At 62.5% G+C, this 21,334-nt stretch overlaps 1 protein-coding gene across 1 annotated transcript in view; it reads right to left on the bottom strand.

The window, feature by feature from the left end:
* PKP1 (plakophilin 1) overlaps nt 1-19,373 on the bottom strand; it is a 36,849-nt gene extending 17,476 nt beyond the window's left edge. The window contains exons 1-2 of the mRNA XM_051821107.2: nt 18,955-19,373; nt 10,353-10,459 (exon numbers count right to left, since the gene is read on the bottom strand). Coding sequence (XP_051677067.1) covers nt 10,353-10,459; nt 18,955-19,156 — 309 coding nt within the window. The 5' untranslated portion in view covers nt 19,157-19,373. The remainder of the gene's footprint in view (nt 1-10,352; nt 10,460-18,954) is intronic.
* Between the last annotated feature and the right edge of the window lie 1,961 nt (nt 19,374-21,334).

The raw sequence follows: 21,334 nt of genomic DNA, 5'->3' as shown, positions 1-21,334 counted from the left end.
GCAGCAGGCTGCCCTGTTCCATCTCAGTGAGGGTGGGCAGCCCAAGGGAGGGGAGCAGCGGGGGTGGGGAGGCAGAATGGCCCTGGGGGCACAGCATTTCCCAGTCCAGCTCCCACCTGCCACACGCCAGCGGCTTCCCCTCTCCCTGGGAACCCCACCTCCTGGCTCCTGGCTGTGCTGTCTGGGTCTGTGACTGAGGGCGGCTGTGGACGACTCTCCCATTACCCCCGTCCCCCACTGTCACCGTGACAAGCAGAAGAGCCCCTTCTCAGCCAGAGCCCTCCTCCCCTAGCGCCGACGACCTATGGCCCAGCTTCAGCCTTCAGCCTCTCGGTTGGGCATCTTGGGAATCCAGAACATTCCCCCGACTCACTCGGCGGAGACGCTGTGGTGGAAGAAGACCGGGAGCATGGAACTCAGACTCGGGGGCCAGATAGCTGTGGGCAAGGCAGTGGCCTGACGGGCGCCCTTGGACAAGCTCCCCAAGCCCAGCGTGCACGGCTTGGGTCGTAACTGCCCCCAGTGAGCGGAACTGCTGGGAGACTCAGATGCATGAGGGTTGTGTTTGCTGAGTGGGGAGCTTGTAGCCCTCGGCTTGCACACCTGGGGCAGGTTTCACATTGGGAGGGCTCCCAGGCCACACCTAAAGGAGCCACCAGGTGCATGGATGAACAGGACAGGAGCTCACAGGAGTCTCGGGGTCCCAGGTGTGGCTCGCCCCACAGCTGCAGAGCAGGCCTATATATGCTCCTGACGGAGGAGTGCGGTCCGCCCACACACACGTGGGGGAAGCCAGGCTTTCGATGGGATGCGAGGCGTGCATGCGGTCGGCGCCTCTTCCCGTGGGCTCCTGCGGCAGGACAATGCTGCATTGTGCAGGACGTTCAGTGCCCCTGGCCGCCAGGCCCTCACCAGCACTGCCAGGTGTGGCCGGGGCGGAAGGCGCGCACGAGAGACAGCTTTGCTGCCAACGCCAGGTCTCCCAGCCGCACCCCCACACCCAGATAGGGATCTGCTGCTGGCTTCCTCCTCTCTGAATACAAAGGACAGTGTCTCTCTCACACACACTTCCCTCAGGTGGGATGGTCCATGTGTGAGAACATTCCAGAAGCTAGATGCTCAACTGCCCTGGGAGCAGAGCTGACCGCTTGCCCTGACAGCAGGCTGGACGGGACAGCCAGGTGGAGGCTCCAGGGTGGTGCCGTTGGGAGTTGGTGCTCAGAACCGCGGTCCACGGCAGGCTGAGGAGGGCCGCCTCAGCCAGGACCCTCCCTGGCCGGGCCCTGCTCTGCACCGCCCCCCCCTTCCATTAATGACTTGGGTTTCCTTGTTCCCCACCTTTCTTTTTTTTTTTTTTTTAATTTTTTTTTTTTTTTTTTGACAGGCAGACTGGACAGTGAGAGAGAGAGGCAGAGAGAGAAAGGTCTTCCTTTGCCATTAGTTCACCCTCCAATGGCTGCTGCAGCCAGCGCACCGCGCTGATCCGAAGCCAAGAACCAGGTGCTTCTCCTGGTCTCCCATGGGGTGTAGGGCCCAAGCACTTGGGCCATCCTCCACTGCACTCCCAGGCCATAGCAGAGAGCTGGCCTGGAAGAGGGGCAACCGGGACAGAATCCGGCGCCCCGACCCGGACTAGAACCCGGTGTGCTGGCGCCACAAGGCGGAGAATTAGCCTATTGAGCCGTAGCGCCGGCTCCCTCATTCCCCACCTTTCTGCCCCTCCCCCTTCCTTGGTGGAGATGTGGGTTTTGACCCCACCTCTCCCATCCTGGTTCTCAGGAGGAAGCTCTCCCAGGCCACGCCCTCTCGGGACTGGCAAGGAGGGAGACAGAGCACAGGAAGGCAGCATGAGCTCGAGGTCCAGGGCCCCAAGCAGGTGAACGCGCAGCACGCCTCGTCCGAAAGGTCCCACAAGAAGAAGGGCTCCTGTTTGCCCAACACCACGGGTACTGCGGCAACCAATCACCTGGACAGAGGTGCTGCCCTCCGTCCTCTCACCTGTCCCCTCCCTGCATTGCACCTGCTGCCCAGACTTTCCTCTTGCCCGCCCCAGTTCCCCAGCAGGCGACTCCAGCACCAACCACCAGCTCCCGACTCCACCCTGGGGCGCTGCGACGCCATCACCTTGACCTTCACCAGCAAAGCATCTCCAGCCCTCCTTGCTGCAGAGCCTCCTGTTGTCTACTGCCTACAGGACGAGGGCAGCGGCCTGCCCCCACCCCCCAGCCTTGTCTGCCCTTGCCCCAGACCCCCCCGCTCCCTGCTTCTGCTCAGTCTCCCCCCACGGCCTCCAGACTCAGGGGTGCGGGGGCTGGGATGCCGCTCCGGCACACCTGGGAGCCCATGGTCCTGCTGCTTCTCTGGTTGCTCCCAGAACTTTCTGTCTCCCACATTCTCCAGAGAAAGATGCCCTTTGCTGGGCCTAGCCTGGGGCTGGGCGCACAGCAGGGGCTGTGTTTGCCGTGAGAACTTGTGCTGGGGATGGAGATCTGGGCTCCTGCCAGACTCAGAGGAACCCTGGGAAGGCAGGAGGGCTCCGGGCAAGGCGAGCCCGTCTGTGAAGGCGGCACAAGCCAGGCTCAGCCTGTGACAGTCGACCTGACCTGGGTGACGGCCGCTGGGTGGTGAGCCCAGGGGGTTCTGCTGCAGCTCCGGCGGGGCAGACAGAAGCTGCCTGACCCCTCGGGAGCAGGGTATGTGCTGGGCAGGCCGAGATGAAAAGAGTGTCTGTGTCCCCAGCTATTAGCCCATTTTGAAACGAAGCTTCTGCCAGCAGGGTGGGGTCGCCAGACCGGCTCTGCAGCGGCCACGCCCTGCTCTGCTGTGTGCTGCGAGTTCCCACCAGGGCCACCTGCAGCAGCACAGTCTCCCCACGCCCTTCCCACGATCACGAGCGCGCACACGTGGCTGCGTGGGGTCCTGGCACCCCTCCTGTCTGCTGAGGACCTGCACTGCAAGCCCTCGAGGGCAGACCCCCCTCCCCATTTTCCTAGCACCTGCCACGCCCCGCTCCGTGCCCATCCGAGGGGCTCTCCAGTAGCCCCTGGCGTCTGTCGGGGTTTGGGCCGGATCTAACCATCCCGAGACAGCAAGGTGCACCTCTGCCGGCGGCTGGGCAGCTCGGCTGTCACCCTCTGCGGGGGTTTGGAGAACCAGGTCCTCTCCAGCAAGGGGCCCAGGGTGTGGGGAGCTCCCCTAGAGGGGCAGGGTGGCTGCTGACTCAGCAGTGAGTCAGCATGGCAGCCAGCAGGGCCTGAGTCACCGTGGCTGAGCCTTCACCACGGAGAGCTCGGTCCCTGTCTCCCCCGGGCACGGCTCCCTCTTGAGAAGGGGGAGGTCCCTCCCGGGGGGAGCCCCACGGCTCCAGAGCCCTCACCTCTGCCTTGAGAGCAATCTCATTCGCTCTCGGACGAGGCTGAGCCTCATTTGTGGAGGCCCCAGAGGCAGAGAGGACAGCAGCCATTGATGGCGTCACCCGCGGTGCCCACCCAGGAGACAGCTCCGGGAGCCACTTGATGCCAATTCCACGGACAGTGGCTGGTGACAGCCAGCTCCCCGTGGGCTGGGAGGGGTGCAGCAGAAGTGTGACCCCTGCCAGGTGTGGGCGTGTCTTGTCCCCCGCGTTTCTCAGATGTGAAATAAACCAAAGCTGGGATGCCCTGCCTGGGGGTCGAGACTTTACCAGGGCTCTGGCTAAAAGCTGAAGAACAGGAATGGGCCCACGGGCGGGTGGGCTGGGGAACAGACGTGGATCACTGAGATCAGCCGTCCAGAGCGCTGGGCTGACTGGGGCCTGGGGAGAGAGGGCCCCACGGGACTCTGCAATGGGGCCCCGGGGTCTGCTGGGAGGTGTGGCTCCCTCCAGCAAGGTCCCGAGTCTGGGATGAAGGAGGCTGCAGGCCCCAAGTGTGTGTGCAGGTAGGAGGCAGATCAGGCCCATAGCAGGTCTGTACCCCATGGCAGGTGGCACGGGCTGAGGGCTGGTGCCCACTGCCATCTGCTTGTCTGAGCCAACACCCAGGCCAGCTCCAGCACCCAGCCCTGTCCCGGCATCCTGCTCCCTGCCTAGCCACTGAACTGTGGGAGAAATAACTCCAAACTGTGTCTCTGCCTCTCCCTCCCACACCTGCGAGGCGGGCTTCTCTCAGCCTCTGACACCCTACAGCAGCCTAGGACAGGGGGCTACAGTTTCCTGCTTTGACAGTTCTGTTTCCTGACATCTGGCAGGTGCACGCCACCTCTGACGCAGGTCTCACAGGTGAGAATGGCGGAAGACCCCCGGCCCCGCCGTCTCTTTTCCATTGGCTCAGTCAGGTCGGCAGCATGCTCCATGCTCACGGCTTCCGGTTTTCAAGCCTAGAGGCCAGCTGGACTGGCCCAGGGATTGTTCAACCCTGGGAGGGGAAGGTGAGCAGAATCCTGAAGGGGAGGTGCTTACCTGAACCCCAAGAGCTCCCTAGAGACCTGATGGTGGAGGAAGACCACTCCTGCCTAGAACTCTAAGAACTCATGCAAAGGGAGCGGGGGGCACTTTGCCAGGGCCGCCTCTGCTTGGGTACTTGATCTCCCCTTTCAAGGTGAGCACAGGTGCACACACGCACATGCGCACACAATGTACCCACACACATACACATACACACACCCACACGCCGGTTCCCATGTGCCATGTGTTCCTGTGCAAGCCTCACCTGCCCACATGGGACACCCATCACTCTGGCAGGGATGGATTGAGGTGGGGAAGGTCCGGGGACGCTCCTCGCGAGCATGCTGGAACATCCGAGCAGGTGCGGCGCTTCACAGTTTGCAATGGACTTCCCCACTCTCATCATATTGCTGCACACACACACACACACACACACACACCTGGCAACGAGGTGCACAGGTGGACAGCAGCAGCAGTGACCCAGATCGCGGAGGCTCGGCCAAGAGCACACAGCTGGGAAGCAGCAGGCCCTGACCCAGGACGCAGGGCTCTGCCTCTCTCCCAGGGTTGCTCGTCCAGCCGAGCATGCCTGCCCTTCCCCTTCCGGCTGATCGTGGGAGCTCCTAGAGTTGCTGCAGAAGAGCATGGCTGTTCAGCAGTGTGACGCGGTGCTGCTGCCCAGAGACGGGGGCTGGGAGGCTCTCTGTCCCGAGGGACGTCTGAGGACAGGGGCCCTTGTGGTCAGGACCCCTGGGCCGTCCTGGCCGGGTCCACAAGAGCAAGGGTACAGAACAGGGACTCCAGCCACACTCTGCTCCAAATGCAGTGCTGAGGCTGGTTCTTGCAGCCGAGCCCCGGAGTCTCCCAGGATTAGCGACGTCTGACCACAGAAATGGGCCACGCTGCTCCAGGCCTCTGGGATGGTCAGGAGGGAGGGCTGGGTCTTCGGCTGGCCCCGAGCACTCCCACCCCGTCCCCCCCCCCCCAGCACTGTGGGGGCCCCAGGAGCTGAGTGGGGCCACGGGTGAATTTGGAAGTGGCTGGGGATTTCCTGTGGACCCTCCCCAGGTGGGCTCCAAAGGGGAGTCGGCAGAGCCCAGCACCTGGCAGGCCCTGACCCTGACCCTGACCCTGACCCTGATGGAGAGCAGCAGTCTCAGGCCGAAACATCCCCTTTCAACGCCACAGTAGAAAAGGAGCAGCAGCCAGGTGTGGGGCTGCTTTGGGGGCAGAGGCTACACTTGGCTGCTGCCTGCCTTGGCTCTCGGCTCTCCTATCCAGCCTACTGAGCCAGCTTTGGGAAAATGACCCCGAGCCACCAGCTTCCACCTGGAATCTCTCCAAGTGCTGCACACATCACTGCTGGCCTGGAGGTGACCTTAGGGGACTCGAGGGGACACAGGGAGTCCTTTTCCATTTTGATCACAGAACCTGAGAAGGCTAAGGTTGGATCTGGGATGCATCTGTAACGTTTGCCAACCTCCCTTTCCGAGCCAACCCCCCAAAACTTCCTGCGTTTGGAGGTCCCTGGGTAGACGAGGGCCCGTGCTGTTTTCACACTGTGAGAGTCGCTAAGATTCTGCACAAACCGACAGCAGAATGCAGATGACAGAGCAAACATGACTGCCTCCAGCCGCAAGGGCAGTGAAGTGGCAGAGCGTCTGGGGCCCCGGGCAAGGGTCGGAGGACCCGGCTCCATGCCCGGTTCTCGCCCTGCCAAGCTGTGCGGCCTGGGCCGTCATGCCACTGAGCCTCAGTTTCCCCAACTACCGAGAGCCCCGTAGGTCCCTGATGTCTGACAGCCAGTGACTCAACCCTCGCCGGAGTCACAAACAGCCTCCCTCGCAGCCCAGCTCAGCCCTGTCTTGTCCCCTGCCCGGCCACGCCCCGGTGGGCGGGGAGGGCTGGGGTTCTGAGCCCCACAGCAACTTCACTCTCCACCTGCATGGTGCCGCTCTCCTCCCCTCTCCCCACCCGGCGGGATTTTGTTTTTCAGCTGAGTGTGCGCTCTCGGGGCAGGCAGGCAGGCCTCGGCAGAGGCATGCCAGGGCCTGGGGGAAGCTGAGCCTCACCCTGGCCAGGGCCGGGGAGGGCTCCTCCACCCACTCGGGATCGTGGCTGCATTTGTCTCTCTGAGCTCAGCGACAGCAGAAACCTTCCACGGAACCAGCACGGGAGACCTCTCTGGGGCTTTGGCCCCCCGGCCCAGCTTCACGTCCCCCTGGTTCGGAGCCTGCCCGGACCCCTCCTCTCCCTGCCCTTCCAGGCCCCTTCCTCCTCTGGCTCTTCACAGCCCCCGCCACTGGGCTCCTGGCTCAGCTCTGCCCAATCCATGGGTGAGGTGACGAGCAAGGCCCTGCTCTCTCCGCTCGGCTTCGAGACGGAGGGGTCATGTGGAGAGACGCAAGCCTGAGCCTACACTGACTCAAGGGTGATTAAACGGCTAGGCTCGCCAAGACTCACGGGAGAGCTGACCGAATAACCCAGAACCTCAGGGCTGCATCCCAAGCCCCAGGACGCCCGGGACTCAGCCGGGGGAAGAAGGCGTGGAGGTCATCCGGTCCCACCCCGTCCTTTACAGACCTGGAAGCTGAGGCACAAGGCCCCGCGTGCGGCAAACTTTAGCTTTTAATTATATCCTCTCTCATCTGGTACCTGCTCTGCACTTGGAGGGAGGACTCCAGGGTTTGCTGCTTGAGTTGGTTTGTTCTTGCAAAGCCAGGAAAAAAAAAAAAAAAGAAAAGAAAAAGAAAAAGGCCCCGATGGAACCCCACTCATTGCTTCGGGGTGAAACAGCTCTTCCCTCTGAAGTGGCAGGCGTGCGCGGGATGTGTGTGGGAGAAGGGGCAGAGCAGTGGCCAGTGCATCCGAGGCAGCGCCTGTCCGCCCTCTGGGGCCTCACATGTCTCCGCGGCACGGGGACGCTGTTCCCAGCCCAGCCACACCTGCTGGGGTCCCCGCGAAGTGCAGGGAACCGGTTGATGAGAGCTGCTGCTGCTGGGTTCGGCTAAGGGAAGGTGCACACCCGGCTCCTGCTGTCCCCGAGGAGGGCGGAACTCCTTCCTGGGCGCCCGCTGGGAAGAGCCTGCTGCTGCCTGTCTTGGGCTGCCGGCGCCCCCACTCCTACTCCACTGCGCAGCTGCCCTGTGGAGCCCTGGACGATAGAGTCCCTGCCTCAACATTCTCATCACATTGCCCTGGCCTTCCTCCACCCGCCCATGCACCCAGGGCAGAGACCGTGGGCTTGTGCCTGCTCCTGGGCCTGGTGGTCCTCACCGGGGCTGGAGGGTGGGGTGCGGGCCGGTGTGCTTACTTGGCTCTGGGGGGCACCGGGAGCTCAGAGCCTTGTGGGAATTGGCTGCCGAAGGCCAGGATGCTCTGGACACCTCTGGGCCCAGCAGCCTGCGGCCAGCTGCCCTCCCTGGGGTGACAGTCAGAGAGGAGGTGGCCAGGACCACTGTTCCCTGCCTGCACCCCTGTGCAGGGGCGGCTCTGGCGGGAGCTCCTGGAGGTCCTCCTGCCCCTGTAGTCCCACGGTGCTGGCCTGGGGGGCACCCTCTGACTTCTCTGCCTGGAGAAAGAACACCAGGCAAGGATGTCAGAGCGGACAGGAGGTGGCCCAAGCACCTGTCTGGTCCTGCTGGTGGTCAGCGCCAGGCCCAGAAGACTCAGGGTCCCGGTCAGAGTCCCCTGGGTAGTGACAGAACCAGTCCCCCAAGACCCACGCCTCTTCCATCTCCCTGTCTGAACTCTACAGAGGTCTCGGCTGGGGGCGGGGGGGCTCCTGCAGACATTCCCAGAGGCTGAAGTGAGCCATGGGGGGGGCACCAGCTCAGAGGGGAGACTCCCCGAACCCGCCCCCACCTTGACAAGGCCACAGAACCTTACCACGGGGAAGGCCGGGCTGCTCTGATGGAGGGCAGCTGACCCAGGAGGGCCCAGCCCCAAGGAACGGCCCAGACACAGTTGGCGGCCCTGGGCTGGGGGAGCGGCAGCGTGCAGAGCTGCCACTCCCTGGCAAGAGCAGGCCGGGGCTCCTGCTGCGCTCCCCAGGGAGCGGTGCCCCAGGAGCCACCCGCCAGCTCCCGCGCCCTCCCCACCAGAAGTTCTCTGCGAGGCACATCCCGTCCCTTGTCAAGTAGGATCATCGCCTCTTCTTGTTGGGTGAGCGCCTGGGGCCCTGCTGGGACCCTCCTATCACCCACGGCTCAGTGGGGTGAGTCAGGAGCTGGCAGCAGGACCCCTGAGCTGGCGCACACACCATCATCGCTCCCTCGTCTCCTCTCTGCCCCACCTGGCCTTTCCAAGGGGACTGAGGCCCAGCAGGCCTGCCCAAGGGCCCCAGTCAGGAGGAACCTGGACAGCGGCATTTGGAGCTGAGAAACGGGGCTGGGGCTTTGGCCAGCAGAGCTACTTGCTGTGCCTCTGTTTCCCTCTGGGAAACTAGAAGGAACGCACCCAGCACCTCTCCTGTTGCAAGGGCTTACAGGCTGCAGTGTTGCTGGTTTTACCTGGAGACTGTCCACGTGACTGCTGGCCAGGGCCCCGCCTTCCCTGGCTGTCACCTGGTCCCTGCGCTCAGCATCACTCGGACAGCTGCTCTAAGTCTGTCTGATCCCTGCCCTTTGTGTCAAAGCGCTTTCCCGTCTGTGCCTGCTCTGCCGGCTCACGGGGCTCAGTCACGGGGCTCCGTTCTGCTGAACGGAGGTGTAAGTTGGCATCAAGAATCAAAAAGGCAGGAAGCGCCAGCAAGCCCCGCTTCGTTCTTGCCTTTCGTCTCCAACCTGGAACACGCAAGGCAGACGCAGCCTCCAAGAATAACCCCAAGAAGAACTTAGGAAGAAAGGCATCAGGCCAATGACGCAAGAAGCCCCACCCTGTCCCCTGCCCAGGACCCCAGGCCGTCCACACTTAGGAGTGACACCGAGAACAATGTTGCTGTTCCCGGAGCCCTAGGGAGAGAGAGCCCGACTGCCCTCGGAGACGCAACCTAAGTGCCCCTCGCACAGTCTCGCAAGGGCTTCATGGGAGAATTCCTGAGAACGGTACAGGTTAATGTGGAAATCAGAAAACACACACAGCATCTGGAGCCTGGGAGAAACCTCGGGTGCCACCCAACCCCATCCCCCAACTTCAGAAGAGAACGGCTGGGCCACAGGCCTTTGGCCCTGCGTGGGGCTCTGGGACCGCCCGTTGGCTGGGTGAGACCACACAGAAAGAGGAGTCAGGATTCAAGGACCTAGAACAATCTCCACCCATGCTACTTGAAAGAAGTCTTCAGAATGACCTAATCAGGTTTCTGGCCTGCCCATTAGTTCACTTACTTGATCCTGACAATAATCCAACAAAGTCGACTTTGTTATATCCCTTCGGCACAGGAGGAAGTGAGGGCCGGGGGTGAAGTCAGTCACCTAGAATGGCACGCCTGGTGAGCGGCAAAGCCACTCAGAGCGAATCTGCCTGAACTGCAGACCCCAGCATGTGGCAGACCACACGAGAGCCCCGGCAGTGGACATGTCCTCCTGCCCTCAGGGGACTCCTGGCCCCCAGCACACGCTGAAGGCAGAAGACCCCTCAGGCTGACCACACACGGACCCCAAGGACTCAAGCTCCTCTCAAACCATGATCAAGTCAGATGTATTGGGAAATGCACATTTTTTTAATACCCTGTTTTTTATGCTTTTCCTAAAATGTTCTCACTTGAGACTTTAGAAATATCCCATCAGCCCAAATGCAAGGCCACACGAGCAGCCCCCACCCCGTGAAATGATGACCAAGCAAACAGCCTCCATCTGGGGCCTCGGGCCTCAGTTCAGGGACCAAAGCCTGTGCCACTCTTTTTAGCCATCGGAGTGGGTTTTCTGCACTGTAAACCCGAAACCCACCCCACAAACATCCCAGGGCTTTCCGAAGGGAAGCCGCTCCTTACCGGATAGCCCCATGAGCCGTTTCCAGCCTGGAACTTGGAGAAGTAGCTGCTCCGACTGGTGGTGCCGTAGTTGTTGTAATTGTCGGCCAGGCCGTCGTACATGGAACCTGCAGGGCGAAGGCATGGGGTTGAGCACAGGGGTGACCATGAGCTTCAACCGGCCCTCCTCCCCAGGGCACACCTCTGCCTCCGGGTCCACCAAGCCCATGGCGGGGACCAGCCGCGAAGCCCTGGAGGAGGACGGTGCAGGGTACGTCGCCTGCTGGCCCTCGCTAGCTTTCTCCCTGGCCTCCCCAGCTAGGGACACTGCAGACGGCTTCAGGCACAGCTCTGAGAACCTTGGCCGGGCCCTTCCTGGGAGCCTTGTGGCTCCCCAGCAGTGGACACCTACGGGGCAGGAGGTGGCCGGCCGGGACGTGGAGCAGCGCCGTTCCAGTCCAGGGAATCACCACTCCGCACTCCACAAGGATCAGTTTCCCGCTCCGGGAAGGCAGGCTGGCTCTTGACATGGCAGGCATGGAGGTCAGCAGCCCAGAGCAGCGAGGGCCGACTCCAGTCTGATTCCTGTCTGGGTCCTGGATTCGGAGGGAAGCCCGGCCCCCGCCGGTGACCAGTGCCTTCCGCCCCTTCCTTCATGCCTGGCTGGAGAGGAGGAGGAGCGGCCATAACCTCAAAGGCCGGGTGAGGGTTAATGAATGTTTTCAGAGTGTGTGGACACCCGCAAATGACAGGCTCCGAGCCAGGGTACAGTGTCATTAGGCGTAAAGTGGCTTTGAACCACAGAGAGTAGAACTGGATTTAGGGCTCCCGGGGGGGCAGGAGCCTCCCGCTCCGCTCCCTTTCACTGGATGGAGGGACCCTGCGGGACAGCCGCAGCTCCGCACAAGCTGTCCCTGACACACGGCCAACAGGGACGAACTCACGGTTTGGCTACATCGCCTCCCTTGCTTAACCTGCCTCCCCTCCTCAGCCACAACCAGCCAATCTCCCTCCTCTCTCAAGGCCAAGCTCAACACCTCATCCCCTCTAGGAAGTCTCTGCTGAGCAGCCCTGCCCCGGGCGATGTCCGCTCCAGATGCTCCCTGTCCTGCTGACTGGCCCCGTCCCACCCCTCGAGATCCACCAGTGGTTAGCCCCCACGTGGAGGCCGGGGAGCGGGGCTTGCCCCTCCCTCTTGTGCAGTGGGATCCAGGGGGAGCCCCCGAGAGGGGCATGCACATCTTCTGTCTAAAGCCCTTAAGAAAGCCCGTCTGGGAGGCAGAGGGCTTCACGGTGATCTCACCTGGCTGAGTTAGCTTCTCCCCCTCTACCACGCCCCCTGAGGCTCCCAGGGCTTTCTGGGAGACATGGGAGTCGCAGAGGGCAGCATCCCTGCCTGGGGTCATTTCCTCTGCCTTGATGCCCCCTCTCCCAGGCAGGACAAGTAGACGCCAGGGCTCTCGGGCCGTGGCAGATGCAAGGTGCCCTGGGAGCCTGGAGGTGCTGACCTGGGTCCTGGCTGTGGCACTGGGGCAAGCTGTGTGCTGTCTCTGGGCCTCAGCTCCCTCTTTTGTAATAAGCCGGGCCTGGTCTCTGCAACCACCCGGCCTCTCCACAGCTCTCCGGATGGCATTCGGAGAGACCCAACTCCTCTTCTCCTAAGACAGGGCTTAGCTTTCAAGAAGGAAGGGCAGATGTCAGAGGCTACACCACCCTCCTTTGCTGCCTGCCCCGGGACCCTTCTAGAAGCTTCCATCCCTGAGAGCCCCAGGCCCAGGCCTGATTCCTGCAGGGACTCTGCCTTACTCCGGCCCCCTGGTGTGCCCCTGCCTTGTTACTTTGGAGAAGAGGGCTTTCTCCTCCCAGGAGGAGACTGGAAGGGGCTGCGCCAGGCGCACCCGCAGTCAGGACCCTGGGTGTCGGCCAGGGCTGGACCGCCTTCCCTCCATCCAGCCACTCTGCCTTCCCTTCCAGGCCTTGGCAGGCCAGGTTCACTTGGCTCTCGCCTCAGGAGCTGGTAGTTTTCACCCAAGGGCAGGTATGGGTCAGCCAGCTGCTTCCGAATGGAAAATCCAGGGTGGTGACAGACATAGAGCTCCAGGGAGCCGCGGGAGGCTCCCTGCTTCTCAAAGGCATCCCTGCCGGCTCCCAGCCCTGGGATTGGAAATCCATGGGCATGGCCATGATGTCACTCCCCTCTGCACCATTCAGGGAGAGGCTCCCCCCCCCGACTCTGCACCTGCTGCCTTCTTGACATCCACCCTTCACCACGGGAACGTGGGGGACTCTGCCAAGGAGCCTGGGTGCCCTACGGTCCCCCAGAGCCAGTCCCCAGGTCCCGGAGGTGAGTCTGGTAAAGACAGGTATGGGCTGTAACTTTCACTCCTGGTTGGGCCAAAGCATCTGGACCCTCCCAGGCAGTTCCTGAAGGCACCCCCTAAGGTCCTTCTGCATGCGGGAGCCTGCTTGGCTCTCTGTGAGAGTGAGGCTGCCATCACTCCAGCCAGTGCCAGCTGCCTTGGGGAAGAGGCGGCCAGGGAAGGGAGCAGTCCGGAGGGGTCACACACCTGAAGTCCCCCTTGCAGGGGTGCAGGTGCAGGTGAACAGTGTCTGTGGGAGCACCACTCCGAATCAGAAGCCATCTCCCCTTTCCTGACCCTGCAGTTGTCTGACTGGCAGTGCCCTCTGAAAGTCAAGTTCAACAGCAAGCACGGGGGCTTTGAAGTAAGGTGGCCTGTGCCCATCTGGCCTCTGGACTTTTCTAGAACTCACTTCCAGGAAGCCTCTCCTGATCGACGGCACCTGGTCCCATCTCCACCTCCCACCTGTCCCCGTCTGCACCACCGTGCACTTCCCTGAGCTGGTGTCACATCTCTTCCCTTCCCGGGATCCGGGGCACAGGGCACAGCCCTGGCTGGGCGGGCCCTGTGGCCAACCAGCCCTTCTGCTCTGCCCGGGCCTTCTCGTGAAAGCGCTCTCATGTCTGGTGCCCAGGGGCTCAGTGTCCCCATTTTATGCCAGATGGGTCCAAGGTCCTTGAAGTCCACTCAGCCAGGCCCTCCTCCGCCCACAGAGGGCCCTGGTGGGCAGGACAAGGAAGGGGCTGTGTGTGGCTGCAGACTCCAAGGCTCCTCCTTGGGGAGGGCCCTTGGCTCCAGAGGTGGAAGAGGAGGTGATCCTAGCTGAGCCCAGGGACCCACCACTGTGTTCCCAGCCAGGCCTCCACCACGAACACAAAGATGGCGGCTTCTCAGTGGAGTTGGCCGCCGGCCCGTCTTGTGCGTCATCCTCGGGAGGCGTGTGCCCCTCACTGAGCACGAAGGTCAAAGGGCAAATATCTCCACGCCTCTATTACACGCAGGCAATGCAAGCTGCTCTGTGCACACGGCTTTTCTCATTTTCTGCTCGCATTTCTGGGTGGGAAACCGTCCCTGGAACTCTGTCCCAGGGTGGGCATCGTCCCTGCGGGCTGCTTCCCCTCGCTGTCCCCGGCAACGGACCAGCTAACTCTCTGCCATGTCCCAGGGCGGTCCCGGCTTTCTCACCCACAAACCCTTGGGAAATGGTGGCAGCTCCTGCTGGAGGGGCTGTGGAATGCTCTCTAGCGGGGGCTGACTCATCCCCTTCCACCTCCAAGCTTTCAAGCTGGCCCCACCCACTGCACCTGAAGCATTCTTTCTCCTCCGCTCAGCCCAACCCACCCCCTGCAGTCCCAGCCTCGAACAGGGATCTGCTTCTCTCAAAGCGGGCCCCGCCCGGCCCGGAGCACCCCACGCCCTCCGACACCACCGTGTCAGCACTCTGCGCTGTGGGCTTTCCTGGGCGGCTTGGGCGTTGTCCAGGGTGCGGCTGCTGCACTTTGTGTGTGCCAGCCCGCCTCTGTGCCCTCCTCCCAGAAAGCAACAGCAGGCCTGGGTCTCCCCCTGGCAGGCCGGGGCTCCCCGAAGCAAAGGGGCTTCCACTTCCACTGGATCCCACCTCACCCCCCTCCCAACACCAGGTTCCACAGACACAGGCCTGCCTGCGTGACCCACAGGCTGCCCCCAGGGACCGGGGAGGGGAGCCCCACGTCCTCCACTGCCCTCCCCTCCCAGTCCTTCTCCCCGGCTGGCCAGAGGACCTGTCACCCCACAGGCCCTGGAACCCCAGCTCTTGCTGAAGCTGTCTTCCGCGAAGCTGGCGCCTCTTCCAGCTTCCTCTACACTTGAACCAAGCCCACCTGTCTCTCAGCGTGAAAAAACCCAAGGAAGGAAGCCCTTATCTTTCCACCACAATCTTTCCCACCCCTGGTGCCCAGGCCCAGGCCTCAATATTGGGAAGCTCATTGTCATACGGGAGACACTTCTAAGAGGACGTCCCGGAGAGCGTCCGAGAGCTGGCGGCAGTGGGCCGTGTCCGGGCCCCGGGGAGCTCCATGCCTGTGCGAGCAGGCGAGGAGGGCAAGGAGTACAGCACAGCCTCACGGGCACTTGTGTGGTTCTTGGCCCTCTGCTGGGTACGCAAACAGAGCAGAGCAGCCGGGGTGCTCGCCGGGCCCTGCCGCTGCCCCACTGCGCTCTGATCTGGGCCCAGCTGCCACCAAACCTGAGGATTAGGTGGAATGCGGGAGCTAGGCGGGACAGGGCTGGCACGGGGGCAAGGCATGGGGTCCAGTGGGCAGGGACTGGAATGGAGGTCAGCTGGCCACCTGGCTGGCATCCAGGGTAAAAACCTGTCACCAACTACTACGACATTAAGTGTCCATCTATGCATGTGTGTGTGTTGGTCCCAGGCATTCCCATTTTTTAAAATTCCCAGGGAAGTCCACGTGGAGCCTCATCAAAGAGTGGGTGAGAACTGGTCATTTGGGTTGGGCTGCCTGCCCGAGGCTCAGCCTGGTGGGCTGCCCGGGGCGGGGGAGGGGGCGGGGGCTCTGCAGTGAGCGGCAGGCAGTTTGGGTGAATGGTTGGCCCAGGAAGGAATTACAGGCCCGTTTCCAGAGAGTGCTGTTGTCTCGAGGCACTTGAGAGATGATTTAAATCCAGTCTCTGACAGCGGCAGAGACGCAGAGAGAGGCAGGGCCTTGTCCAACACCTCGGTCTGAGGGGACGCCCCTGACCCAGCGCAAGCTGCAAGGTGGGACACGCATGTGTGCATGGGTGTGTGTGTGTGTGTGCTTGTGTGTGTAGGTGTGTGCATTAGTGTCGTGTGAGGGTTCTGTGTGTAAACGTACACATTTGCATGTGTGCTGTCTATCCATGAGTACTGTATGCCTCCGGTGCTTCACACAAGGCTGTCCGACATCCTGCTATGTTACTTAGTTCCAGCATCACAGACCTTCCAGGGGCCACAGCCCAGCACGGGGCACTTGCCTGGTTCTGCTACTGACCATTTGGTGCGTAGGGAGAGGAATCTGTGTTTACAACGTCTCTGCCCGCGAGCTGAGCAAGGGAGCGGATCCGGAGAGAAGCCCCTAGGATACTCAGCATTTTTGCATGTGTTGCAACAGGCCGACAGAAATTCCAGCTGAAACCCCAGTTTCACGCCAAGATGTGTTGTAAAGAGACGGGATGTGCTCCTCGCAAGCCTAGCTGGTAAAGCACACGCCCCTCCCCGGCTGCTGGCTCGGCTCTGCGGTGGAGACCCCCTGCCCCCGGCCATGCCAGCTCAGGGCCTACGGGCAGGAAGAGTGAGCAGAACCTTCGCCCGGGGCCATCGTTCCTGCCAAGACTCAGCCCGATGCACTGGCACGAAGCCCCCAAAGGCGGGGGCTCCGACTTCGGCTCCCTCACTGCGCGTCCTGCGTAGCCTGCCCCCAGGAGGGCCTGAACAGGCCCAGGGATGGAGAAGGTGGGGCAGGCACCTGCCCTGGCCCAGTGTCACCCCCAACCCGTATTTCTGATCAGAGGGAAGAAGAGGCTTGGCAAGATTCGAGAAGGAAGGAGGCAAGCTTGCGGCTGCAGAGAGGTGCCGAGACAGCGCCCAGGCCGAGCGCGCTGGCAGTGCTGGGAGCGTCCTGCGAGGACAGGGGACGTGAGTAGTGGAGCTCCGTGCTGGGAACTGGGTGTGTGAGATGTGCTCATGGGGCAGGGCAGGTGTGTGGGGCTGGGGTGGGGGAGATGGGCTGAGCGTTAGGAAGAGATTCCCGGATGTGAGCAAAGCTTAGGGAGAGATTAGGAAGGCCTGGAAGGTGGGGAAGCGTCACCTTTCGGGCTGGGTGAGCAGTGCACCGCCCCCCACCCCCAGGGCTCCTGGAGGGCTTTCCCCACCCTCAGGGAGACCACGTGTCCCCGCAAAGACTTCTGCCTGTGGTCACGTCCCCCTCGGCTTCCTCTGGCTTCCCACACAGTCACCTGGCTGCACACTGGGGCACCCTGAAAACACAGGGCAGTTCAAGGTGGTGGGCAGGTCCACAGCAGGCCCCTGAGGGTCCCCGCCCCCTCCCCGGGACTTGGGGAGCAGCCTGGGAGGGACAGGGGGCAGATGGGCCTTTGGGGGCCAGGCTGTTTCCACTTGGGTCCTTCCAGCCTGCAGGACTCAGATCCCTGCTGCAGCCAGGGTCAAAGGAAAGGCACTAGGATGCCGGGAACATGGGGACGGGCACCTGTGCGTGGGGCCAGGCTTCTTAATTAAGGGGGGCCCTGGGTAGGATTCAGGGGGCCCAAGAGGGTCAAGGACTCCAGAGAAGCCAGCTCCTTGCTTTTGGAGGAGACCAAAGGAGCATCCGCTTTTGTCCGGGGGACCCAGGAAATGGCCCGGGGCGTGACCCTTCCCCGGCTGCCAACGCCTCCCTCGCAGGAACCCAGCAGGCTGACGGCCGCAGAAAGCAAGAGCGAGAGGGGCAGAGTGAGTGGAGATGGCCACGGAGCAGGCAGGGGAGGCTTGGGCGTTTCTGATGGGGAGGACAGAGAAATCTGATGAAAACAAAGCCGGATAAACCAGAAACACCAGCGCCAAGCGACCGAACCGCCTCTTCCAGCTCGGGTGCAGCTGTGGAAACTGACACCCCTTGGGAACCTCCCCAGAGGCTGCAGGTAGGGGACACACAGCGACATCCACAGTCCTTGGACAGCTTCTGGAAGGGCAGGCATCAGAGTCAACCCAGGGACGCAGGGATCCAGGCCCCATCAGATGGACGTCACCCTCAAAGACCAAGGACAGAACAGCAACAGCCTGGCCTGGCTCGGACGTCCGGCCAGCATCCCCACGGAGGGCACAAGACAAAACATCCGGGGCACGTGGAGCAGATTTGGGACTTTCCTGGCGCTGTGAGCCAGGAGCTCAGGCTGCCGTGGAGTGGGAAGAGTGGCAATGGGTGGGCAGGTCTCACATAGGGGGCAGCAGGTGAGACTGAGCTATGCCCCCTACTGTAGCCAGACCTGCTTCCCAGAGAGGCTCGTCAGCAATTGTCAAGACAGGAAATCAAAGGAGAGGAGCCCAGAGCCCCGGCAGGGGCAGGGGCAAAGGGCACCGAGCAGCCAGGCCTTTAGGTCTGGGGGTGGGAGATCTGCCTCTCGCTTCTCTCAGCTGGGCCCAGAGGCAGCTCAGGAACGGAGGCAGAGGCCGAGAGAGGAGCTGGCAGGTGTGTGGCTGTGCCTACATGCGTGTGTGTGTGTGTGTGTGTGTGTGTGAGGCAGGGAGAACGGGCAGGGGTCTGTCTCCTTTGCTTCCTCCTCTGACTGTCCACTGCCCCTCCCTGTCTGCTAGTCACGGCTGACCTGTTCTGGTTCACAAAGGGTAGGGTCTTTGTTAACATTTTAAAATTGGTAAAATTAAGAAGTGGAAGAAACAAGTGTCCGCACTGGGGCCTGCTGCCTTGCGTGCAGTTCTTGCGCAGAAGTGTTGGCCGAAACGCTCCGCGCAAACGCCCCTGTTGGGACTGCCCCTCAGTTCCAGGGGTCCTGTGCCTTTCTCCAAGCCTCCCCCACCGGGAGACCATGTCACCCACAGAGGCGGGCACTCTGATTGTTATAGTGCCATGGTCGGCTCAGCCCAGGTCTCCGTGGACCTGGAGGGACCCCCTCCCAGCCGCCCTCGCTTCCCACTCTCCCCCATGAGCCCGTGGCTCTCCTGGAGCCGAGTGCCGCAGGGAGAATCTGTGGGAAGGGGGGTTCTGCCTTAGCTGTTGGGGAGCCCCTTGTCTTGGATCACTGCGGGGCAGCCTTGCCTCTTCCCGGCGGGAGGTCCCACGAGTCATCCCTGCTCCTGGTGCCACCTCCGATCCCCTCTTGCTCTCTCCTGAGTCCACACTCAGGCCTCCGTGACCCCCTCACCCCGCCCAGCTCAGCCCGAGCTTCCGGCGCTGGCGGCCCAGGACAGGTTCAGGGGCGCATCCAGAGCCTGGGAACTACGGAGGTGCCGGTAGTACACAGCCCTCCGGGAGCCGAGCGCCCTCTCCCCAGCCGTGCGGATCCAGGGTTCCAGCCCCAGACTCAGCCTCCCGGCGGCGGGCGGGAGACACGCTCCCGGCGCGGTCCCGGCGAGCCACCTAGCCGCGCCCACTCGCGCGCAGTAAAGCTCCTGCCGCGCCCCGCCGCGCCCCCGGTCGCCACGGCTGGGGACGCCCTGCTCGCGCGCGGGGCCGACAGCCCTGGGACTCCGCGACCCCTCGGTTGCCGCGGGCCGCACGGGCGCCGGGCCTTACCTCGGTTGGAGTGGCTCAGGGTGGACGACTGGGAAGACTTGGACTTCTGCCGCTTGACCGTCATCATCACCTGCTCCTGCACGCGCTGCCGGCCCGACGTGCCGGTCTTCATCTTCTGGTCGGACGGCAGGGCCAGCGTGGAGTTGTCCTGGTCCTGGAAGCACTCGTATGCCAGGGCGGTCTTGAGCGGCGAGTGGTTCATGGTGGCGGGAGGCGCGGGCCGGGCCGGGCGGGCAGAGAGGCGCAGGAGGGCGTGCGGCGCAGCGGGCGGCGGGAGCGTGCTCTTCTGGCTCTCAGCGGCTCCCTATGGCCATAGAGTGCGCGGTCTGCTTGAGGCTCCCGGCAGCTGCTCCTGGCGCCTCTACCCCCGGCTCGTCCCTCTGTGGCACTGGCGAGGCCCGCCCTCCGCCAGACAGGATATACCACCTCCAGCCTGCACCTCCCACTCGCCGGCTGCGCGCCGCCGCGCGCCCCGGACGCCCGCCGCAGGGCGCTGCCGCTGCCGGCCCAGCGCTCTTGGGGGCAGGGCTGCCAGTCCTCTGTGCCGGCCGCGGCGCGCTGCCGGCCGTTCCGCCTTTCCCTTCTCGCCCCACGACGGTGGAAAGCCCCAGGAGACGCCCCTAGTTCTGCCTCTGCAGGCCCTTGGAGCAAGCGCACCAAGGAGCCGGGGAGACCTGTTTTTCGGATGTCTTTCTTGACCAGGCACAGCGGAGGAGTCAGGTGCAGCTCCCTCCGCGCGGAGCTCATGCCAGGGGCCAGCCCACGGACGGCTCCTGCACGGAGAAGGGGCAGCCTGGGCTACTCTAGTGGGATAGGGGGGAAGGCCTTATGAAAGACCAGACGTGGGACACGGAACTACCAAGTGGCACTGGCCACTCTCCCGCATGCCCGTGAGCCCAGGCAAAACATTTCATGAACAGTGGGGCTTCTGTAAACGCAGAACCTGGTCCCTAAACCAATGCCCCAGGTACACAGAGAATTCACAGAAAATGCATACAATGAAAACAATCTATGCATGGGTTTCAAAATCATTTTGCTTTCAAACTTATCTCTAGGAGGTGTTTAAAGTCCCTTATATATCAGGGACCTGGGCATGAGCTGTTTGTGAATGGAGGGGTGGATGAAGGTTGGTTAATCTAGGATCAGTTAAGGCGAACCTGAATCCTACCCAGATCCTGGCTGGACAGCCTGAAGCTGCCTGGCCCCCTCCAAACTACATCCCTCTCCCACAGGAGGCTTTCTGTTCCAGGACTTTGGTGTGCTCTTCCTTGGCCTGCACTCCTGCCCCGGGGGTCACACAGGCAGGGACCCCTCTCATGGAGCACCCACCGTGGGTGTGGAGGGAGCCCACAGCAGGGACTTGGGTGCAACAGGGGCTGGGCATCTCCTAAGAGGCATCACACCTGCCCTGCTTCCTGACACAAGAGGGGCTGGCCACATGGGACTCACTTCTCTCTTTCAAAAAAAAAGATTTATTTATTTGAAAGGCAGAGAGAGAGAGAGAGGAGGTCTTCCATCTGCTGGTTCACTCCTCAAATGCCTTCAACAGCCAGGGCTGGGTCAGGCCAAAGCCAGGAGCCAGGAACTCCATCCTAGTCTCCCACACAGGTGACAGGGGCCCAAGCACTTGGGCCATCGTCCGCTGCCTCTCACGTGCAGTAGCAGGAAGCTGGATTGGGAGCTCACAGTAACCAGGACTTGGATGAGGCATCTGATACGGGATGTGGGGTCCTGCTGCCCCACAATGCCTGCCCCCGATGCACTTCTGCTCCTGGACCCCTTGGCTGTTCTGTGTAGAGTGAGGCCCCATCGCTGACCCACTTCGCCGGTTCCCACCTGCTGTGTGGTGCTGTCACAGCGGTCACCCTTGCTGCTGATGTCATAGCTGGGGTGCAGACTTCACTTAGGGACAACCAGAAATGAGAAGTGAATCCCAGGAAAGATCTGGAAGACGGGTGACCACGTCAAGGGCCACATGAAGGTCACCCACTCGCTTCCTGGGAAGTGAGTGTTGTCGGCAGGCGTTCATGGCAGCCACAGGCAGCTTAACGTGTGGGAGCTGCATTCCTAAGAACTTAGCATCGAATAAACCAGAGGGGCGATCCAAACTACACCGTGGAGGCATGCACAAGTTCAACACCCGTAACCAGGTGTAGGATTCTGCTGCCGGTCATACACTGCCATGGCGGGGGAGCCCTGGGGTTCTCCCGGCCCAGCCAGCATCTCACTGATGTGGAGGGCAGGGAGCTGGACCGTGGTGTGCCCGCTAAAGGGGGCAAGGCCTCCACTCTAACCAGGCCTGGCGACCCCCGGTCCAGCGCTCCAACCACCACCCCATCCTGCCTCCCTGACAAAAGACTCATAAAATGGGCATTAAAGT

Source organism: Oryctolagus cuniculus, chromosome 13, assembly GCF_964237555.1.
Source record: "Oryctolagus cuniculus chromosome 13, mOryCun1.1, whole genome shotgun sequence".
NCBI lineage: Eukaryota > Metazoa > Chordata > Mammalia > Lagomorpha > Leporidae > Oryctolagus > Oryctolagus cuniculus.
This window is presented reverse-complemented; position numbering and strand designations above follow the sequence as displayed.